Source organism: Sapajus apella, unplaced genomic scaffold (genome assembly GCF_009761245.1).
Source record: "Sapajus apella isolate SASKATOON/1434 unplaced genomic scaffold, GSC_monkey_1.0 scaffold195, whole genome shotgun sequence".
Classification (NCBI taxonomy): Eukaryota; Metazoa; Chordata; class Mammalia; order Primates; family Cebidae; genus Sapajus; species Sapajus apella.
This window is the reverse complement of record NW_022437135.1, coordinates 1,020,302-1,043,304: the sequence shown is the minus strand read 5'-3', so window position 1 is coordinate 1,043,304 and position 23,003 is coordinate 1,020,302. Positions and strand designations below refer to the sequence as shown.

Sequence of the window (23,003 nt, the reverse complement as noted above, 5' to 3'; positions counted from 1 at the left end):
AGGCCCTGTGTCTGAGCTCTACCTCCGACCGTCTCCGACACCTAAAACATCCCAGTGTGTTCATCCACACAATGAGCAGAATACCTATTTTGAGGCTGCTGGGAGGATTGGAGATAAGGGCTGTCTGAATACAGAAATAACGTATAGATATCCTGCTTGAAACCTTCCCAATCCTTCTGTTTTGGAAAAATTCTAAACTCCTCTCCACGCCCATAGGCTGGGCACACTCCAGCCCTGCCTGGCTCGTGGGTCTTACCTCTTCACCTCTCGCCATCCTCCAGGAAACAATCTTTCTGCTCTGCAGACGCTTCAAGCATGTTTCCAGTCTGTTTCTGCACCTGCTTCTCCCCGCACCCAGCATCCTCCTGCATGGCGCAGTCCTCCACGTGGCCATCTCTGACCACACAGTCCACGGGAGCATGCCCAGACGCTCTCGTCACTGCGTTTTACTTGCTCTCACTTGACACCGGCTGGCATGATCTCATTCGCTTATTTATGTATGCATGAGGGTAGGAAATGTGTCTGTCTCGTTCATTACCAACTCTCCAGCTTGTAGAACAGTGCTTAGGACAGGGTGTGCACTGGAATATGTGAGGGGAAGTGAGTGCATGCTAAGTCTAGACACTGCCTGGGGCGGGCTGCAGACCCATTCACGTGAACCGCTCAGCCCTGCCCCAGAACCTTCCCAGGCCCAGACCTCTCCTTTCTCTGAGTGTTCCCACTCCCCAGCTAGCAGGCCACATTTTGGGGCCAGACCCGCCCGATCTGGCGTTGAAACTCCTGATTAGGCCTCCTCACATGTGAAACTGGGCTGCAGCCTCACCCAGAGACAGTGGCCCTCACTTTTTTTAGTGACAGAAAGCTGTTCCTACCCAGGCAGGGCCTGATGGAAGTCAGCTTCCGCTTATGGCCCAGTCGCGCCACCCAGGGTACTGGGGCCGAGCACCCTCCTCCTGGGTAAAGCAGGAATCAGGTGGGGGCGGGGAGAGCGCTCTGTTACTCCTGAAGATGTGCTTTGCGTGGAGCAGCGTAAATAAAGAGACACAGCCAAGGGGAAGGTATATATTTAAAACTCCTCCCCTTCATTCTCTTCTTCAAACGAGTCAGTCCCCACTTCTTCATAATCCTTCTCCAAAGCAGCCAGGTCTTCCCTGGCCTCAGAAAATTCTCCTTCTTCCATCCCCTCTCCGACATACCAATGCACGAAGGCCCGCTTGGCGTACATGAGGTCGAACTTGTGGTCGAGGCGGGCCCAGGCCTCCGCGATGGCCGTGGTGTTGCTGAGCATGCAGACAGCCCGCTGCACCTTGGCCAGGTCTCCCCCGGGGACCACGGTCGGGGGCTGGTAGTTGATGCCCACCTGAGAGACAGAGAAGAAGATGCAAGTCAGCCAGACGATAACTCAGGATGGGGCATCTTGGTCACCTGGCTGGCTTCAAGTCATGGTTATGGGCGTGGGGGTGGAGCTATGGGATGGAGCAGGCGGCATGGGAACAGGAAGCCGGCAGGTGGCGAGAGAGAACCTGAAGAGAAAGTGAAAGCAGTTGGGGCAACAGAGCAAAAACCCATCTCTACTAAAAAAAAAAACAACAAATTAGACTGGACAGGGAAAATGTGGCACATATACACCATGGAATATTACGCAGCCATGAAAAATGATGAGTTCATGTCCTTTGTAGGGACATGGATGAACCTGGAAACCATCATTCTCAGCAAACTGACACAAGAACAGAAAATCAAACACCGCATGTTCTCACTCATAGGCGGGTGTTGAACAATGAGAACACATGGACACAGGGAGGGGAGCACTACACACTGGGGTCTGTTGGGGGGATATAGGGGAGGGATAGAGGGGGGTGGGGAGTTGGGGAGAGATACCATGGGGAGAGATGCCACATATAGGTGAAGGGGAGGAAGGCAGCAAATCACACTGCCACGTGTGTACCTATGCAACAATCTTGGCATGTTCTTCACATGTACCCCAAAACCTAAAATGCAATTAAAAAAAATTAGCCGGGCACCGCAGCTATGCCTACTAGTCCCAGATACTCGGAGGCTGAGGTGGGAGGATCACTTGAGCCCAGAAGTCAAGGCTGCAGTGGGCTACGGTGGCACGACTGCACCCCAGCAGCGGGTACAGAGCGAGGTCCTGTCTGTTATACAAACAAAAACAAACAAAAGCAGGTGGGCAAGGGCTGGGCAATCGAAGGCTGGAGAAGGACAATGCTGGTACAGAGGGCTCAGCAGATGGGCAAATGTGAGTCGCCAGTGACGTTAGCAGCAGGTGGGAGACGTCTGGTCCACGTGTATGTGTAACAGGAAATGCATGCTAGATTCCAAGCTATTCAGAAGTGTACTGTCTCCCAAATAGTCATCTCAAGTTCCTCTTAGTTGTGTTGCAAGTAAATTTCAGGAAGTTTCCCTGCCAAGAGTGAAAACTATTGAAGAGGTCACAGGGAGACTCCAGAGCAGTAAATAAAGAGAGCCCGAAGGCTCCGGGTGGTGCTGGTGTTAACCAGGCTCTGGGTTTCTGGGCATCGGGGCTTCTTGGAAGAAAAGCAGAGTCTCCAATCCAAGAAGGCTGTTAAAGATCTTGCCAAGTTCTGCAGCATGGCAGGTCTCCTAGGCTCAGCCCAGCCCCATCTTAGTGGCACTTCTGCTCTGGGAAGCTCTCTCCTTCCCAACACACATCCCAAACCAAAGCCAACCCCAGGAACCATGGGAAACTGGGACAAGTCTAACGTGGCAAACCGTGACATTACTCATGGGGACTGAGAACCTCAGCCACCTCTCCCACTGAGACCACCACACTTTAATTGCCAGTCTCTTAATGCCACAGCTTTAAAATGCACATCCTCCTGAGGGGCTGGGGCAGGGGTGGCAGCTGACTGTGCAGCAACGTGGGTAGCCTGCAGCTGGGCCCACAGCGGCCACCAATCCTCTCAGGCACAGGTGGCATCTTGGAGGTGGAGGGGGTACAGGGAGGGGGCAAAGTGGGGAAAGGCAAGGCAATGAATATGAACTTGGCCACATCACATATGTTGCTGGATCCAACCCGACTGCCATCAACTTTGTGCCTAGGCCAACTTCCTGTCCTCTAAGCGGTAACATCTCCGACCTGAGTCAAGTGGGGATAAGTTCCGTTGGAGAGAATGCCAGAAGATGAGGTTCAGCAGCCTCCGCTCCAGGGAACGTGCTTGTCTCCGCTTATGCTAATGCCACCACGTTTATCCTTCAGGGCGTAACCCAGAGCTTCTGCTTGAAGGACAGAGAATGCGGGGCCTCTCCTTTTTGTCAATTTCCCCACAGCCTGCCATGTCTCTCTCCTTTTTGTCAGTTTCGCCACAGCCTGCCATGTCTCTCTCATTCATTCTCTTTCCTCCCATTCATTCTCCTGCTAGCTCGTTGTTTGTTTCCATTTGAGAAAGAAAAAAGAACTTCATTTTTTGGAAGACCTTGACTGGTTTTGCCAGAATGACTAGAACTGCCACATAAAAATAGGCATAATCGGGCCGGGCGCGGTGGCTCACGCCTGTAATCCCAGCACTTTGGGAGGCCGAGGCGGGTGGATCACAAGGTCAAGAGATCGAGACCATCCTGGTCAATGCGGTGAAACCCCGTCTCTACTAAAACTACAAAAAATTAGCTGGGCATGGTGGCGCGTGCCTGTAATTCCAGCTACTCAGGAGGCTGAGGCAGGAGAATTGCCTGAACCCAGGAGGTGGAGGTTGCGGTGAGCCGAGATCGCACCATTGCACACCAGCCTGGGCAACAAGAGCGAGAAACTGTCTCTCAAAAAAAAAAAAAAAAAAAATAGGCATAATCTTGGGGGGAAATTATATATGTAGCTGGGAGGAGAGCAGTGAGAAGGAACGTTGCACTCCTCACTCAGCAGAACAGCCAGGTCAAAGCCTCAGACACAAGCAGGGCCGCCATGAGGCCAGCACACAGCTGGTGCCTTGCGCTTATAACTCCTGCTGAGAACTGAGATGTGTTCATCTCTTTACCTCCAGCAACTGGGACAAACCCGGATACATGATAGGTCCCAGTAAAACCTCTGAATGATTGAAAGCATGACTAGGGGCTGGGCACGATGGCTCATGCCTATAATCCCAGAATTTTGGGAGGCTGAGGTAGGTGGATCACCTGACATCAGAAGTTCAAGACCAGCCTGACCAACATGGTGAAACCCCGTCTCTACTAAAAATATAAAAATCATATGGTGGTCCATGCCTATAATCCCAGCTACTCGGGAGGCTGAGGCAGGAGAATCACTGGAACCCAGGAGGTGGAGGTTGCAGTGAGCCGAGATCACACCACTACAGTCCAGCCCAGGTGACAAAAGAAAGAGAAAGAAAGAGAGAGAGGGAGGGAAGGAAAGGAAAGGAAGAAAAGAAAAGAAAGATAGAAAGAAGAAAGGAAGAAAGGAAAGGAGGAAAGAAGGAAAGAGAGAAAAAGAAAGAAAGAGAAGGAAAGAAAGGAAAGAAAGAAGGAGAGGCCGGGCGCAGTGGCTCACGCCTGTAATCCCAGCACTTTGGGAGGCCGAGGCGGGTGGATCACGAGGTCAAGAGATCGAGACCATCCTGGCCAACATGGTGAAACCCCATCTCTACTAAAAATACGAAAAAAATTAGCTGGGCATGGTGGCGTGCACCTGTAGTCCCAGCTACCCGGGAGGCTGAGGCAGGAGAATCGCTTGAATCCGGGAGGCAGAGGTTGCGGTGAGCCGAGATCATGCCACTGCACTCCATCCTGGCGCCTGGTGACAGAGTGAGACTCTGTCAAAAAAAAAAAAAAAGAAAGAAAGAAAGGGAGGAAGGGAGGAAGGGAGGAAGGAAGGGAAGGAAAGAAGGAAAGAAAGGAAGAAAAAGAAAGACAGACAGACAGACTAAAGGGCACTAGTTAATGTGTGGCAGCTGTTCTGATGGCCGACTCTGACAAGAAGACCATGCTGGAGTGGCTGAGCTGTTCGCGTGCACAGCCGGGCTTCATGCCTGCCACCCAGCTCAGAGGTATGGCTTCTACTGGTGAGCATTCCTGGTCCTGGGGCCCCAGGGTCTGCCCTCACTATTCTGTATGTCCCCACTGACCCTCCAAGCCTGGCATTTTCCAGACTGCGGGCACCTGGCCTACCACCGGCCACACGGCTTGCTGGTTTCTACCTACTCCTGGTTAACGGCGATGGAAAACAGCAATCATTGAACAACTAGAAAATTGTCTTCTTATTACTCCAAATTGATTAAGATGTGCAGGATAGATATTTAAGTTTTCAAAATAAATTGGGAGAACACATCTTTTGTTACAGGAGGGCATCCTCCTCTGGCAACTGGAATAATTTGCTTAACTCTAAAATTAAAATGGCCACAAAATCATGCTGTACGAGGAAGTGTAAAATATTAAAATCAACTTTAGGCAAATTGAACCAAATCATGAACACCAAAAGCACTACAATTCAGGTCAGTAGATTCAGACCAATACCAAATCATTACCTGTTGCTCAATAAAGAAAATCAAAGATTAACCAATTAATCCATTTAAAATAGCACCAAACTTTTCTTTCTTTCTTTTTTCTTTTTTTGGTTTGTTTGAGATGGAGTCTCACTCTGTCACCAGGCTGGAGTGCGGTGGTGCGATCTCAGCTCACTGCAACCTCCACCTCCCGGGTTCAGGCAATTCCCCTGCCTCAGCCTCCCGAGTAGTTGGGACTACAGGCGCACGCCACCACGCCCAGCTAACTTTTCTATATTTAGTAGAGACAGGGTTTCACCATGTTGGCCAGGATGGTCTTGATCTCTTGGCCTTGTGATCCGTCTGCCTCGGCCTCCCAAAGTGCTGGGATTATAGGCATGAGCCACCGCGCCTGGCCTCAGCACCAAACGTTTCTAAAATGGCCTAAACAGACAAAACTTTAACAGCATTTGTGTCTCAACCAAAGCTGAATTCCATGAAGGTTACATTTGGTTGAATTCCCCTCCCCATATTATCACATAAGCCTGAAGCGCCCAGGGAGCTGCACGTCTTTGGTCATCTCCCTCTGTTTCTCTCGTCATCTCTCCCCTCCCTAAGCCAGCAGCTCTCACCTTGAAGCCTGTGGGACACCAGTCTACAAACTGGATGGTCCTCTTGGTCTTGATGGCAGCAATGGCGACATTCACGTCCTTGGGCACCACGTCGCCCCGGTAGAGCATGCAGCAGGCCATGTACTTGCCATGTCTGGGGTCGCACTTCACCATCTGGCTGTTGGGCTCAAAGCAGGAGCTGGTGATCTCGGCCACGGAGAGCTGTTCATGATAGGCTTTCTCGGCAGAGATGATGGGTGCGTAGGTGACCAGCGGGAAGTGGATGCGGGGATAGGGTACCAGGTTGGTCTGGAACTCAGTGAGGTCCACGTTGAGGGCCCCGTCGAAGCGGAGAGAAGCAGTGATTGAGGACACGATCTGGCTGATGAGGCGGTTGAGGTTGGTATAGGTGGGGCGCTCAATGTCGAGGTTCCGGCGGCAGATGTCATAGATGGCTTCGTTGTCCACCATGAAGGCGCAATCTGAATGTTCCAGTGTGGTGTGAGTGGTGAGGATGGAGTTGTAAGGCTCCACCACTGCCGTGGAGACCTGGGGGGCCGGGTAGATGGCAAACTCCAGCTTGGATTTCTTGCCATAATCCAGGGAGAGGCGTTCCATCAGCAGAGAAGTGAAGCCGGAGCCGGTGCCCCCACCGAAACTGTGGAAAATCAGGAAGCCCTGCAAGCCAGAGCAAGCATCTGTCTGGGGAGAGTGGGACATGAGAAGGAATCATAAATATAAGTTTCCGAGAACACCCCACAAGCGTAAAAAGCCAGGTGGCCCACCCTGTCTGCCCATCCCACCTCTCTATTGTGTGGATTAAATCAAAACAGCCTTGAAGAAATAAGGAAACAAAAGGACGTGTATTGATCTTTGGGGGAGTGGCTAAAATATGGGATGGGGCCAGGCACAGTGACTCAATGCCAGTAATCCCAGCAGTTTGGGAGGCTGAGGCAGGAGGACCAGTGGAGGCCAGGAGTTCACAACCAGCCCGGGCCACATAGTGAGACCTCACATCTAAAAAATGTTTTAATTAACTGGGCGTGGTGACGCACACCTGTAGTCCCAGTTACTTGGGATGCTGAGGTGGGAGGATCACTTGAGCCCAGGAGTTCAAGACTACAGAAATCTGTGATCACACCATTGAACCCCGGCCTGGATGACAGAGCAACACTCTGTCTCTATCACTTTTTTCATGGGATGGCAAGCTGCAGGGGCACACGCCTCTAGGTACATGAAGGTTTCAGCCCAGTAGTTGGTTGAACAGGGAATGTGAGTTTCAAAACCACAGTGGATGGTGACTTTGTCCTTTGAGGGCCCCAACTCCTTGCCCACTTTCCCTGCCCTTGTCATCTGATTTTGTGGGAACTGCTACCTACATACTTCAACCCAGCCTTGGAAGGTGACCCAGGGCACCAATTTCAGAATTGTAAATGGAGCCAGAGAGCCTGAGTTTTATTATCAACTTTGCTGTTTCCCGGTTGTAAGAACCTGAGCAAGTCACTGAACTTCTCCAAACTTTTGTTCCATCTTAGTGAAAGTGGGGAAATAGAAAACCCTCATAAGGTTATTGTGACAATTAAATTAAATAGCATAACATGCTGAGCAAGGACCTGGTGCACTGTAAGCACCGGTCGGCGCTTATTAGAACCAAGAGAAATTCACAGAAACACAGGAGTTTCCCATTGGGTGTGATTTGAACTTTTGGGGGCCACAGGCAGCTTTGAGGCCAATGACCCTAAGAAGCCCTCCTCTAAACAGAAGAAGCAAAAATTGGGCACCATTACCTCCCCGGTAAAGAACATGTGATCAGGTCCAAGCTTTTCCATTATACAGATAAGCAAACGGAAGCTTAAATAAACAAAGTGACCCAACCTACAACTCAGAGCTTTGTGGTCCAACCGAGTTCAAACCCTGACTCTGCCACTTTCTAGCTGTGTGATGCAGGCTAAGATACTGAACCGCCCTGGCCGTCAATTTCTTCATCTGTAAAGTACAGGTAGGAGACCTCCTAAGTAGAATTATTAAGGATTAAATAAAGGAACGTACTTGGCTGTGTAGCGGCATTTGTAAGCGCCCGAGTGTGTCAACAATCTCGTCCTCTCCTCTTTCAGGTTACTTTGTTAACCTGTGTTTCCAACCAGCAGAGACCTCACCCTGCCTCACACCTGGAAGCTTCCCCAGATACTACCAGAGAGTATCAGTGAGTATGAATAGGGCCTCAGCCTGGAGCACAGTCTATGGTGCCAACACAGAGGAAGGGGCATCACCCCTGTGCATGCTTCTTACAGAATTTAAGCAGAAATTCCCAAACCTTAGGAGCTCCATCCTGTAGCCAGGGGTCGTGTGCCGTTCCCCAGCCTGATCAAAGAGGCACGTGGCCAAGGCTGTCCACTCCGGCCGGGCCCACCCATCCCTGCCCTCCTGACCCTTACCAGCTTCCGTATGCGGTCCAGCACCAGGTCGATGCTCTCCTTGCCCACCGTGTAGTGACCCCGGGCGTAGTTATTGGCTGCATCCTCCTTTCCTGTGATCAGCTGCTCTGGATGGAAGAGCTGGCGGTAGGTTCCTGCCCGGACCTCATCTTCCAAGAGGAGAAGGCCGTTAGGTCCTAGCACCTAGGGGAGAAGCCTCCCTCCCTATCACATTACCGCAGGACCCCCTTCCAGTCTCCCCTACCTATAAAACTCCAAGGAGGTGAAGTCAGACCACCTCATAACAAATCCGCAGAAGGCTAGGAGAATTCCCAGGTAGCTCAGGCATGAACAGAGCCAAGGCCTTCGGCTCACATGCCCTGCTGCCTGGAACCCTAACAAGGCTTAGCTTGACAAAGGTCATCAAACTCCAACGCTAATTGCCTCTCCTCCCTTCCACCTAGACTCCTCAAGGCTTCCCTTTTGTCTTTTTTTTTCATGCTGCAAAGTGTACCAACAATTTAACTTAAGTCCATTTGCATTAAAATGTTCTAGGGACACGGAGAAAGATTCAGGATGATCTGCCCAGAACCTAGACCCTCCCAAGAGTTGTCCCCGCCCTCAACTCCACCTCATGGCGGCAATAATACATGTCAGGCATCAGACGTATTTTAGAATAATTTGAAGCAAAGCTATGTTCCAGGTCCTAGAGGAGCAGGAGCCTTACAGAGGCCTTGAAGGGGGTCTCTGCTCACTTCCAAGGATTCACACAAACTGGACACAGAGCAGATCAAGACACACCAGGCTCCAACTATGTCACCTCTTCTCTTCAAAAGTCCTCTATTCCCTGCAGAAAAATCATCTGTGCAGTGGCCTGGGAGGTAACCTGCACTTTGTGGGTTTGTGCAAAGCATCTGTCCTCTGCTGCCCGTAGACACTGGTGTTCAGGCACTCTAGTTCATGCCCAGTCCTCTCTGGGAAACTCTCTCTTGCTTGATGAGCCAGGCTCGAAGCTGGGGAAATCCTGAAGTTCAACTGAGAGTTGACCCCGGGAACAGAAACAGGGGATTTGGCACTACTGGCGGATAGTGTGGGAGGGGAGCTCTGCCCCACCCGAGGCGGAACTCCACTGTGTTTCCTAGACCTGAATGAGCCTCATTCCAGAACTCCAGCAGCCCCCGCTGTGAAGCAATGTGCCTGCTGGGACAGGCCCCTCTGTGTGTAAGAGGCTGAGGTTATAGCCACCCCGAGGGCAGACTCAGAAACCTACACTTGGGGTAACTGGTCATTTAGGGGTGTCTTATAATTTCTAAAATTATTTGGGTTTTCTTATCCTTACTGTTGAGTAACAATGTGACCGTTTTAGTGTGGCACAGCGGGTTTTGGGGTTGAAGTGGGAGGCATTTTGTTCTGCATAGAGTCTTGATTGCTGTTATAAGATTCCCGAGACTGTGGAGACCCCAAGGAGCTGACAGCTGTCACGTGGGCTGGGAGGCTCCAGCTGCACCTTCCCCACCTTCCAGCTAGAGATGCTGCTTCCTTAGCTACTGTGGGCCAACGCCTCTGCGGTTCCCTGATGTTCCCGGTGGAGAGGATCTCCGCCCACACTCACCCACCACAGTCGGCTCCAGATCGATCATGACGGCCCGGGGCACGTGCTTCCCGTTGCCAGTCTCGCTGAAAAAGGTGGTGAAGGAGTCATCATCGTTGATCTTGCTGGCTTGAGTGTCAAAAGTACCATCTGCCTGGATGCCATGTTCCAGACAGAAGAGCTCCCAGCAGGCATTGCCAATCTGAACTCCTGCTTGACCCACGTGGACTGATATGCATTCCCGCTGTGGGAAGGAGGCAGCATCACGGTCAGGGAGTCCAAGCCCTCAGCATGCCTCTGCCCATCACCCCTGCAACATTCCCCTTGCAGGCCAGCCAGGTCCCGGCCCCGCCACCCCATTGCCAGCTGACGTTGACTAGCCCTAGAGCAGCTGGTCCAGGACTTAGATCCAAAGAAGACACAGCTGTTCTGTGCTTCGTTCTAAAGGTTGCTTCCCAGGGTTAACCTTTTTTATACCAGGAAAGAAAAAAGAAGGTGGTTGCAAAGATGAAACAATGAGCTAATTCCAAACCACGAGCCTCCTGCACTGGTGAGGAAGGCCCAGGAAGAACTGGGGATCACGGCGGAAACTCTCCCTCAGCCTACTCTCACGCAAGGCAGTGTTCACAGTCATGCCTGACCCTGACTTTCTGAGACGCTGCGCACACACTTACACACACACGCACATGCACACGCACACACACACACGCATGCACACAGTCTCAGGACATCACAGAGCAAATGAACACTCATGAAAGGAACATGAGGCTGGGCGTGGTGGCTCACACCTGTAATCCAAGCACTTTGGAGGCCAAGGCAGGCAGATCACCTGAGGTCGGGAGTTCAAGACCAGCCTGACCAACATGGTGAAACCCCGTCTTAAAAAAAAAAAAAAGAAAGGAATATGATCTGAAATTCTATTCCATGGCTGTCAGTAGTGTCATGGTTACCAAAGTAGAAACAGGATTATTGATTATCCCAAGAGAGGATTGGACGGGTATAAATTAGGCCCTTCCTGCATGCTGAATAGCTGGAAAATCTTGGCGGCCCCATAGCCTGCCCCTTGCCTATGCCAGGCAGATGTTAAGTAAAGCTGACCTGGAGCGTCCTTAGCTCTGCCTGACTCTGATGTGAAGCCACAATTGCCTGACTGGTATTTGTGCTGACAGCTTAAGATGGGGAGTGCGCTGGTGGGAATGGAAATTGGGTCAGCCACTGTGGAAAGCAGTTTGGAGATGTCTCAAAGGACTTAAAACAGAACTACCATTTGACGCAGCAATCTTGTTACTGGGTGTATATCCAAAATAAAATCATCCTACCACAAAGACTGATGCACTCGCACGTTCATTCAAAGCACTATTCACAATAGCAAAGACACAGAATCAACCTAGGTGCCCTCCATGGTGGACTGGATAAAGAAAATGTGGTGTATAGACCATGGTGCCTATACTACGAAGCCCCCAAAAACAATGAAATCATGTCCTTTGTAGCAACACGGTTGCAGCTGGAGGCCACCATCCTAAGCAAATTAATGCAGAAACAGAAAACCAGATGCCACATGTTCTTATAAGTGGGAGCTAAACACGGGGACTCATGAACACACAAACGGCTATGGTGGACACTGGGCACTGCTACAGCAGGAGGGAAGCCGGGGGCAAGGACTGGAAAACCGACTGCTGGGTACTGCTCGTCACCTGGGGACAGGATCAGTCGCACCCCAAACCTCGGCGTCACAATCTATACCCATGTAACAAATCTGCACCTGTACTCCCTGAATTTAAAATAAAAGTTGAAATTATTAAAGGAAAGGGAGGTGGGGAATGTGTGTGTATATATGTGTGTGTATGTGTGTGTGTACGTGTGTGTGTGTAGGTATGTGTGTATGCATGTATGTATGTGTGTGTTTGTATATGTGTGTGTATGTGTGTACGTTTGTGCATGTGTACGCATGTTTGTGTATGCATGTGTGTATGTGTGTATATGTGTTGTGTGTACGTGTGTATCTGTGTATGTGTATGTACGAGCATGTGTGTATGCATGTGCGTGTGTGTGTATGCGTGTGTGTGTTTGTGTGTGTATATGTGTGTTGTGTGCGTGTGTGTGTACGTGTGTGTGTGTGTGTGTGTAGGAATGATAGGCTCATCCCCCCACACACACTCTGCCGTTTGTGTATGTGTACGCGTGTGTGTTTGTGTATGCATGTGTGTATGTGTGTATATGTGTTATGTGTGTGTACGTGTGTATCTGTGTATGTGTATGTATGTGCGTGTGTGTATGCGTGTATGTGTGTGTACATGTGTATGTGTGTGCGTACGTGTGTGTGTGTGTGTGTGTGTGTGTGTGTAGGGATGATAGGCTCATCCCCCCACGCACACTCTGCCGTGGGGAAGCAGTGGCCTATGCGAGGCGGCACTGTGCCTGGGGCAGCTGCCTGAGCCCAGCAGGAAGCATTTACCAGGTCTGTGGGTTTCTATTTTTATCCATGACCTGCCCTGGCATTTTCCAGCTACGGGTAACCCAAGCCAGGAGCAGAGCCTCCAGAGGGCACAGCTGGGCACGGAAGCCAGTAGGGTCCACATCAAAATGTGGGGCTCCTGGGGACGTGGAAGAACGTCTGGGCAAGGAGAGCTCTCAGAGCATCTCGAGGGCTCAGAGCATCAGGACCATTGTCCCCTAGCTCAGTTTTACAACTGTGCCCCACTCTAGTCCGGTCTCCGTGCTGGAGCTGAATGACACCTGGTCCCTGCCCTGGGGGAGGATGAGCACGGGAATGCACAGCAGCCAGTGTGGGCTACCTGGCTGGAGCTCCAGGAGCCCGCTGCCCTGGCAGAGGCTTCATCCGCAGAGCTGCCCACGCCCCAGGCTCACATCTTGCCTCCTCAGTTTATTTGCTGTGCTGTGTGTCCTGGGCTGAGTCACCGAACCTCTCCTCAGCTGGAAAGTGTAAGTCAGCTGCAATTTTTGATGCTGTCTTGCCATTAGCATTTTCTCCACCAGGAAGCAGCACACAGAGAAAGAGCTCTCAGAGTTTTCTCTTGCTTACTGTGGGGTCTATTCTCTGCCTCCCTCGGAGGGCTCAGTTCAGGCCTAAGGAAAGCGTATCTGCATCCAGGAAATACCCACAACCTGCGGGATACCCACCGAGACCACGGCGTCACATTCGGCACATGGCTGCGACTTCCCAGGGAGGTGTGGAGGCTGAGGGGACAGTATCCTCTGAGGTCCTAACTTTCAGCCTTCTGGGCCTGTCGCCCCTCACCACCACGGCTCCCCAGCCACCCTCTAGTCCTGCCTACGGTGCTGCCCGGTCCCCAGCCTGCTCTCACTTCTGGAACATTCTGGGGCTTTCCAGAGAGGATGCAGGAATATTTTAGGAAAATCAAAGATCAGGGGAGGAAAAGCCAAGGATCGGGGGACCAGAAAACCACTGGCATGGTGACAACAATGTTTTCAGCCTCTCTGAATGCCCTCTTTAATCGCACACTAATAAATATGCCAGTCTTTACAAAATGTCTTTCTCTCTCTCCCCTGCCCCCATGGTGTGCACATGTGCACACCCACCTACCCACACACACACACACACACACACACACACACACACACCTTGGAAAGAGCTATTTTCCCTACTGAACTAGCTCTTAAGAATAATTGGAGGCACACAATAGACTCGGGAATGACTGACGGACTCAAAGGTGCTCCGAAAAGCGAAAAGCAGCTACACCAATCAAGAGAGAAGGCAGGTCTCACAAACCCTTCCCCGCTAACAGGAGCCAGGCTCCTTGGGGAGGCGGACGCGTCCAGGTCCGGGGTAGGGAATGTACCAGCTGAGGCTGGAACGTCGAACAGTGCCTGGGGGCGCAGAGGCTCACTGAGGCACCTCTCGACACCTGCAGAGGCTCCCGTCACTTAAGATGAGACGACCTGAGCCTCTCGAGGAGGGATGGCAGCACTGGAGTGAAGTAGGACACACAGGTGAAAACCCACAGGTCCTCAAAGCCCCTAAAGAAAAACTCGTTTGTCCCTATCCAGGCAGCCTTGTTAATTAGGGAGGGCTCTTTTTAATAGAAGAATGTCCGCTAAGCAATGTGGACCGAGTAATAGATTATGAAATACAGCCCTATTACATCTTCTAATTCCGTGATTGGTTAGAATATGCAATAGGTAAATTACACCACTAGGTAAAAGACAGAGGGAACTGGATCTTCACCAAGAGCCAAAGAATCCCTGTTACAGCCACAAGGGGGGAGAAACTGCCAGGGTCGCCAGCCTAAAGCTGCGATCAATCTCAGCATCACTAACTGTTGGCCACGGACATTGACGACTTCCTGATGGGATGCAATGTGACGCACAGACCACCTGTGCTTCTCAAAAATACTCAGCCTTCATCACTGAGCCCTGGGGATTCAGCTTCCACGTCGCAGGAAACACAGGGATCAGAGGGTTAAGTTCAGTGATGTCAGAGAAAACAAATCAGCCCAGAAGGTGTGACATTCTGCAGGGCATCTGGGCCAGCCTTTTCAACTCATGAGAAGTGAGGTGCTTGGAGGGGCTGTTCCATATCAAAGGAGACTTAGCAGCATCACCACCACATGCGTCATGGGAACTCTGAATTCTGGCTTGAACAAATCAAAATATTTGGGGGACAAATAAACTCATTCATTTTGTTCAGCATATGTGGTTGAGTGTCAAAACATCCTTATTTTCTAGAGTTGCATCTGAAGCATTTAGGGGTCAAACGTCATGATGTCTGTACTTTAAAATCCTTCCCAACACAGCAGGTAACAGATGAAAAAATCATTCGTCTTAAATCTAGATACGAGATATACGGGTGGCATATTACTCTACCTTTCTGAAGGTTTGAAACTTTTCATAGTAAAAAGCAAAAATGATACTAAAGGAGACAGAGAAAGAACAGGAGCAGGGACTGGGCCTGCGCTCTCCAGAATCCCCTTATCCTGGCCCATTGCACAAAGTCACTATGCAGATAGTATTGACTACGCACCTACTGTGTTAGGGCTTTGAAGTTCCATGAATAAATCACAAGTGAAATTCAAAGTTGCATGAGGTGGCCGGGTGCGGTGGCTCACACCTGTAATCCCAACACTTGGGGAGGCTGGAGCAGGTGGATCACAAGTTTGGGAGATCGAGACCATCTTGGCCAATGTGGTGAGACCCCATCTCTACTAAAAATACAAAAACTAGCCAGGCATGGTGGGCGCCTGTAGTCCCAGCTACTCGGGAGGCTGAGGCAGGGGAATCGCTTGAACCCAGGAGGCGGAGGTTGCAGTGAGCCAAGATTGCACCACTGCACTCCAGCCTGGCCACAGAGCAAGACTCCGTCTCAAAAAAAAAAAAAAAAAAAAAAAAACAAAGTTGCATGAGACTTCATGGCACTGTGTGTGCGGTCCAGGCCCAGCACTCTGCAGGCCTCTTGCAACTAACTGCTCCTGGCAGGAACGAGGAGCAACCCACAGCTCCTCCATCGAGCTCCCGGCTCCTGCAGCCATGCTGTCTCATCACGCTCCCCAGCATTGGGCCTGGGCATTCCACAGAGCAGGCACAGCACAAACCCAGCACTGATGCCTGTGGGAGGCATCCTCACATCCAAGAAAGGGCATCCGTCTATCATAACCAGGGATGTTATATTGGCTCAGAACATTTAGGATACCAGAGGTGGCCAGCCTCATGGACCACCTAATACGATTCTCTCTCCATTACTTTACAGATGAAACAGCTGAGCTCAGAGAGGAAAAGTGACAAACTCAAGATGTCACAGCTCTACATCAGCTAAAGAGCCTGGACTCGAATCCAGGGCTTCTGACTGGGACTGACTTCTTTTCTTTAGACCACACAGCCTCTGGCCTCCTTGCAGCTCTGAACTTCCAGGACCCCGGGATGCACCCACATCTAGGCCAATCCAAGACCAAGTTCAGATAGCAGAACTCCAGACAGGAAAAGTGTCTCGTGCAGAGCGAAACAGAGGATGGCTCACGGGGCGGCCTCTTTGAAAATGGGTCATTCTTCTCTGTCAGAACCAGGAGTGTGCTTCTCAGGGCCTGTGTGTGCAGCTGGGGTGGGGGGCAAGGGGGAAGCTGACCCAGCAGAGGGTATTTAAGTCACGTGCCCGCTCCAAACTCATATTTCAGATTCCCCTGTCTAGCCAATCAGGGCGCACGCCTTCTCACTCACACTCAGATTCCTCTGTCTAGCCAGTCAGGGCACACGCCTTCTCACTCACACTCAGATTCCCCCGTCTAGCCAATCAGGGCGCACGCCTTCTCACTCACGCTCAGATTCCCCCGTCTAGCCAGTCAGGGCGCACGCCTTCTCACTCACGCTCAGATTCCCCCGTCTAGCCAATCGGGGCGCACGCCTTCTCACTCACGCTCAGATTCCCCCGTCTAGCCAATCGGGGCGCACGCCTTCTCACTCACGCTCAGGTTCCCCCGTCTAGCCAATCGGGGCGCACGCCTTCTCACTCACACTCAGATTCCCCTGTCTAGCCAATCAGAGCGCACGCCTTCTCACTCACACTGCTTGTCTCTCTCAGTTCTATTTTGAATCTGAGCTTGTAGAGCTCAGACAAGTTCTGTCCCCCTTGGCCCCTGTGAGGGGACAGGGTCCCCTGTTTGCTGCAGAAGCTCTCTCACCCAACTTCTTCTGCGGGGGAGGTGAAGAGGAGGGAGGTAGAGAGACCGAGGAGGTTTTTCTTTTCCTCATGAAAAGCATTCTACTTCTCACACAGACCTAGTGCTGAGTTAACTACAAAAGGCATCTCCTCATTTCTACAACAAATGTTTTTGTGTTATTGAGTGTGAGAAAGCATTGTGAGGTACTGGGCTAACTCACTCATCCTTCAGGTCTCCAGTCAAATGTCACTTTCTATGGGAAGTCTGCAAAACCCCAAGCCAGCATAGGTCCCTGCCATGTGCTCCCCATCCCCTTCATCCCTGTCATTGCAATAATCACACCATATTATAGCTGCCTGTTCATTATCTGACCTTTCTAGTAGAGAACGTAAGCTCTGTGAGGGCAAGGAAACTTTGTTTCACTCATGGGATCCCCAGTACGGAGCCCAGTGCTTGAATGTAGCAGGTGCTCAATTAACACAGGAGGACTGGAATGAAAACCTTCCCTGAAGGGCTGCAGTCCACCCAACAAGCACAGTGGCCAGTGCCTAGGAAGCATACGGGTCAAGTGCAGGGGGAGTTCCAAGGGGAACGAGATGCCATCTAGCTTGGTTTCCTAAAGGAGGAATATTCACAGGGACCCTGAAGAAGACAGACAGCCAAGATGATCTGGGGCCATTCAGGTGGATGCAGGAGCAGTGTGAACAAGAGGCAGGAAAACAGGGCAGTTCCCACACACTGCCCAGTCTGTCTGGAGCACAGGCTCGGGAAGGGCAGGGCCAATGAGACATCTGGGCCACCCGTGACCACTCCCCCTGGAAAGGAAAGCCTATGTTTTGCAGCGCATCAATAAAAGAAATTCTAGAACTTTGCAGCCCTTTTATAATTTTGCTACGAGAAACCGTTTTTTACATCAATCTTATATTCTATTTTAATAACGGCCGTTTCCTTTCGCTTTGTTCTCAGAGAACTAAGATGAGCTAATCACCATCTGCAGCAGAAGGAGACTCGGAAGGCTGAAAAAGGCTGTCTTGTGATACCATTTCCAATATTCCAAGGCAGTAAAAGTGGCATATCATCTGGGAGAGGGGCCAATGTGAGCCACAGCATGTGCCCTGCGAAAGCTGGGGGCCGCCCACGCTCCCTGACCACCTGTGTTTTCGTGCCCCGGCTGCTCTCAGAAGCATATGATGATGCCAAGTTATCTCTAGTTGTCAGCCTGGGATAATAGGTCACGTTTTTTGTGTTTTTTTTTAATACGGGGTTCACCATGTTGGTCAGGCTGCTCTTGAACTCCCGACCTCAGCTGATCCGCCTGCCTTGGCCTCCAAAGTGCTTGCATTACAGGCATGAGCCACCATGCCCGGCCTAGGTCACATGTATTTTAGGACCTAGGCCAGGGATGGCAAGTGAAAAGCAGGCCCACAGTGTCACAGAGGGGTGATTACAGTAGGACAGATGTGACCCCTAAGGGCTGCTGGGTTCTCTCTGCTCAGAACTCTTTGACCACACAGCACATCTGAAATCCATCACTCAGAACAAAGAATCAGCAGCGAGCCAGGCACAGCAAAGCAGAGTCAGCCTAAATTCACTTTAGTGAGTGAAGGTGGCTCACAAGAGGGGCTCAGGTGACAGGCACCGCAGTTAGAGCTGCAGCAGGGCTCACAGGAGGCCAGCTCAGGGCATGAGGCCATCCGCTAAGGAGACTCCCAGCATCCGAGGCCCTGGGGCTGTGGCTGGCCCTGGGGCAGGTGCGGGAGACACTTAGGAGTTTCAATCCGCTACACAGTGCCTGCCCCATGTCCTGCTCTCTTCTGCAGCTTATTAGCTGAGAGAAATCCTAACAGGAAGACACCGACAGGGAAATGCCAACCACAAAGGCCACAGAGAGTGCCGTCTGTGCCTTGCAGCCCCAGGGAAAGGAGCATTTGGTCTGCCCCCTCCCACAGAGAGCGCCACATCCTCCCACCCACCCCCGTCACTGCCCTCTATCCACCAGCTACTTCCCCTCCAAAATCATTTTTAACTTGTCACCTCCCTTTGAAGGTCACAGAAAGGACACTCAACAATGGCATCAACCCCTCCCCAGTCCACCCCCGGCTATGCATGGGCCTGGCCCAAGTCTGGTGGCTCCCACTAAACTCACCAGCCCCACAGCTCTGCCCTAGCCGCTGCCCTGGGACCCAAGACCCCTCATTCAGAGGCATGCGCCCAGTGCCTCTGCAGAAACCTGCCCTTCCTGATGGGAGGGGAGGAGGAGGCAGCCGTGATCCGCAGCCCCTGGGAGCCCTCATGGTGCTCTGAGGTCAGAATGCACTATCAGCTCCACAGAGCTCAGCCACGCATGCCTACATGGGGTGACTGCAGAAGACCATCTGGCCCCCAGAACATTCTCCCTCCCCTCTAACTGCCCATTTTTGCAGGGAGACGGGCTCCTTCATGCTCTCTAGTCCCAGCAGAATGGAGCTAAGGAAGCCATGTTGCAGATACTCCCACCTCTCCATAGACCACAGAAGCTTTCTCTGTGCCCTGCTATCATTGGCATGGGCTTGGCTTAGGGCACCTGGCCAAGATTCTCCATGCCGCTTCCCAAAAAAGGTGTCATAGTCTCAGTTCCCAGAGAGCTGCATTCTAGAAGAACCCTGGGAGTGGATGGGAATGGTCCGCTGTGGGAGTAGCCACGGGCCGGCGGCTCAGGACATAGGCTCTGGTGCCCAGCAGATGTCAACTCCAGCCCCTACGCAGCTTCTTACCAGCTGAGTAACCTTAGGCTCCAGCACAGAAATGCTGAAGGGTATTGGTGCTGCAGGGTAGTGGGTAGCTGGGGACAAGGGGTTGGAGCTAAGGAAGAAAAGAGAGAAAAAATTTTTTCTTCACAGAGAAAAAATGCTCATCTGCCTAGTAGCCAGATAAATAGATCTTAAAATATATGTAAGGATTAGTTACACTTTTCTTATCCGGAACCTACAGAAATGACAAATGTAATTTTCCTTAACACCAAGGTCACCTCCCTCAAACCCCCTCCCGGGAGGGAAGCGGCAGGGACAGGACAGTAGGAGGAAACTGAATCCTTGAAGGAAATAAAGTTGTTTTTGCCAGGGTGGGATCTTAGGGGTCTAGGTTTATAGATGTGTCATTTTAGCCTTTTACAAATGAGTCAAATGATATTGTAAAAGTTTCTGTGAGTATAACATGTTCAACAAAAAAAAATTTGCCATCAAGACAGTGCAATGCACACAAGTTAAATGTTCTAGATAGAACCTACTATACAAAATCCAGTGTTTCAAAATAAATGAAAGGTATTCCCTTTTCAAAATACTTACCATAGGTTTTCAGCTAAACGCCCAAATCCTTAAGCACATTCAAAATCAGGTTTTGCCGTTGGAATTGTTGATTTACCAGGTGCTGTCAGAAACTTGCCTGTGGATCACACACTGAAGCCTGTGCACAGGGCTGGGTGAAGATCCCTGATGCCCTGTGAGCATCCTCAGGGCTCCACTCAGAGCCACAATGGTATTCAGATCCAAAGCATGCACGGGAAGCTCTGGGAAAATCCTAACGCACTAGCTACCTGCTAGATACTGTAAATACTAAATGCCAGTCCTAGACTATGCAGCCTAGCATTTGCTTCAAAATGATGGAGGGAGGGAATAAATGAAGTGAGACCGGTCAGAAGTTGATAATTATTGAAGTTAGATGACGTATATAATGGCTCATTATACCATTTGCTCTCCGTTTGCATACATTTGAAATTCTCTACCATAAAAAGTTTAAAAATAATAAAATAATAAAGTCTATGTGGAGTCTTAGCAATCTAATTATAACCGTCTTCATTTTGCAGGTGAAGCAAACCCATCCAGAGAGGTTAAGTGACCTTCTTGAAGTCACACAGCTAGCTGCAGAGCCAGGAATCAAAATTCTGAACTTCCAGCTCTGGGACCCTTGTATGCCCCCCATACCAGGGGACTTGGGCAGAAATGGGTTCCTGTGGCCACCCTCCCTAATGTTCCCAAGTTCTTTCAGCTCCCAGGAGTATCTGGGAGTCCGCTAGGAGGAGGGAGGGTGCTGGACAAAACTGAAGCTGGTGGAGTAGAGCTCAGGCGGAGCCAGGAGGTCCTGGGCACTGTCCAAACGTAGCGGGGCGGGGCGGAGGGGGGTCTGGCCTGCTTTCTGGGTCACTGACACCTGGAGCAAGCCTGCCCAGGGAACCTGACCTTGACCATGACCTTATTCTGCCCTCCCTCTACCCACAACCTTTCCAGCCCATCACCCTACTGCTGAAAGATCAGGAACCGGGAAGGATTCCTGGGATTCAGGGCTTTGGGAAAGTGGATTGGGGGCAAATGTTAGCCACCAGGGGCACTGGGGGCGCAGAGGCTGACCCTAGAGAGAGCAACTGCGTGTTTGGAGCCGCCCCTGGGTAAGATCCGTGTCTGCAAATGGAGAAGGTGGGGGGAGGGGAAGGGAGCAGCGTGAGCCCCTAAGGGAGGGTAGGAAACAGGTCCCAGGTGCCCCTGGCCTTCGGAAGCGGAGACTTCTGAGTACCGAAGTCCTTCGACTCTGACCGCTGGAAAGACTAGAGAGCTGAGTGCGCCGAACAACCCCGCCGCGCTGGGGCTGTGCGCCCAGCAAACCCCATCCGCTGGCCAGGGGGTGCGCTAACGACCTCCACGCGTTGGGGGACCGTGGCGCCCTAAGTCCCCCGTCACATTCCAGGCCCTGTCACATTAGGCTGGGTTTGGAGATATGACTGCATCTGCTCTCCCAGCCGCCCGGGCCCAGACCACCCATCCAGAATCCCCGGGTTCCCCCTTCTCTCCACTGTGTCCACAGGCTGCCCATCTGGGGACCCCACAATCTTGCCCGCTTCTCCGTCGGGCTCCCCAGGGCCTCCCTCTCCCTTTTCTGCGTGCAAAGCTCCCTAGGTCCCTCTAAGGAGCGACTGGCCCCTGGTTTCTATTTCCCCATAAGATAAAGGGCACCAGGTGTTCCCGGCCGAGGGTGCCGACTCCTGGACCCTGAACTGCCAGCCGCAGGAGGCCTTGAGCTCTGCGGCTCCAGGTGGACGGATCCGATCCGTGCGCCCCGGCGTCAACTCTGCTCTCCGTCTTGCCCCTGCCGCGCGCCCGCCGCCCGCCGCCCGCCGGCCCCGGGAAGCCTCACCATCGCCGCCGCTGTCCTCACCCGCGCGCGTCCCAGCTGGGCCTGCCCGCCCTGACTGCTCCAGATACAGACGCCTCCGCCGCTGTGACACGCCGGGAGGGGGGGCGCTGGGGACTGGCGCGCAGGGCCCGCAGCTGCCCCCCGGCATCACAGTGCCGGAGAGGGGCGGGCAGGTCACAAAGGCCCCTCCCCGCCCACCCCCGGCTCAAATCTCCGGGTCCTCGGTCCCGCCTCCGCAGCCGGCGGCGCTCGCGGTGGGGACCGAGCCCGCGGGGGAGGCGGCCCTATTACCAAAGCGCACGTGTCCACGTTCCAACACAGCCCGCGAGAGCAGCCCTCGTGACCCCAGCTGCCGGGGAAGGCAATGCAAAATGTGGCCAGGCGAACCGCGCGGGTCTCCCCAAACTTCCATTCTCCTCCGGCCCGCTGGAAAGGCTCCTGACTGGGGTGTAGGTGACCACAGAGAGCTGCAGGGACCCGAGGGGCGCAGCTGCAGACTCAGCCCGTCGCCCTAGAACCGTGTGCGCTTGGCAAGCTGCAGGACCCCTGCTCCCAAAGCCAGTGCCTCCTGCCGCCAAGGCCCGCCTGGCTGCTGGGGACGGAAACGAGGTGGCACACACAGAGCTCCTAGTACAGGCGGGTCCTCAAGCCTGCTACAGTTTTTACCCTCTCTCCGGGTACCTCCCACCTCTGCCGGCATTTTCAAATCTCCCCCCTTGATCCCTTCCTACTTTTAAGCCCCAAACGTGCCCAAGTCACATCTCCGATGTACTCCAGAACTCACACCAGGGTTCCCCTGCCTCCGCCCGGCAGTAAGACCCGGCACAGATGCTGATGTGGAAGGGCGAGTTTGTTGCCCTCTGTCTGGGAAGGGGTGGGCACTTGGTAAGAGCCCCTCTTCACACTTTAGATGTTGGCGCGTTGTCACCCTGCCCGTCCGCCCTCACTTCCCCCGAGGTGGGCAGTAGGCTGGATGGTCTTTGTTCCTTGTTCTCATTGCAGCATTTCCCGCAGTGGGCAGTTCTGCTCATGTTGAATGTGGTACCTCCGCCTCTCTCTTCCACTTTCCTCAGACAACTGACCACCAAGCACCAAGTCACAGCAGGCACATTCATAGTTTTCCTTAAGACAATACCGCTTTAGCCAGA

General features: G+C 52.2%; 1 protein-coding gene across 2 annotated transcripts; it reads right to left on the bottom strand.

The window, feature by feature from the left end:
- Nucleotides 1-1,048: 1,048 nt before the first annotated feature.
- Nucleotides 1,049-22,525, bottom strand: TUBA8 (tubulin alpha 8). Of its 2 annotated transcripts, none has more exons than XM_032269585.1 (5): nucleotides 22,147-22,525; nucleotides 10,085-10,307; nucleotides 8,494-8,642; nucleotides 6,080-6,760; nucleotides 1,049-1,360 (listed from the first exon to the last, which is right to left on the bottom strand). In XM_032269585.1, exons 2-5 carry the CDS (start codon nucleotides 10,110-10,112, stop codon nucleotides 1,067-1,069), a joined length of 1,152 nt encoding a protein of 383 aa, XP_032125476.1. In that variant the 5' UTR covers nucleotides 10,113-10,307; nucleotides 22,147-22,525; the 3' UTR covers nucleotides 1,049-1,066. The 2 variants fall into 2 exon arrangements, with proteins under 2 accessions (XP_032125476.1, XP_032125475.1); XM_032269584.1 differs by having other exon boundaries at nucleotides 21,856-22,523.
- Nucleotides 22,526-23,003: the final 478 nt, after the last annotated feature.

What these genes read in the sequence shown, in the direction of transcription:
- TUBA8 (XM_032269584.1), bottom strand. An exon ending in TCTGGAGCCGACTGTGGTGG is followed by an intron (nt 8,643 to 10,084) that starts GTGAGTGTGGGC and finishes TCCTCTTGGAAG; the next exon opens with ATGAGGTCCGGGCAGGAACC. An exon ending in TGGACCGCATACGGAAGCTG is followed by an intron (nt 6,761 to 8,493) that starts GTAAGGGTCAGG and finishes CACTCTCCCCAG; the next exon opens with ACAGATGCTTGCTCTGGCTT.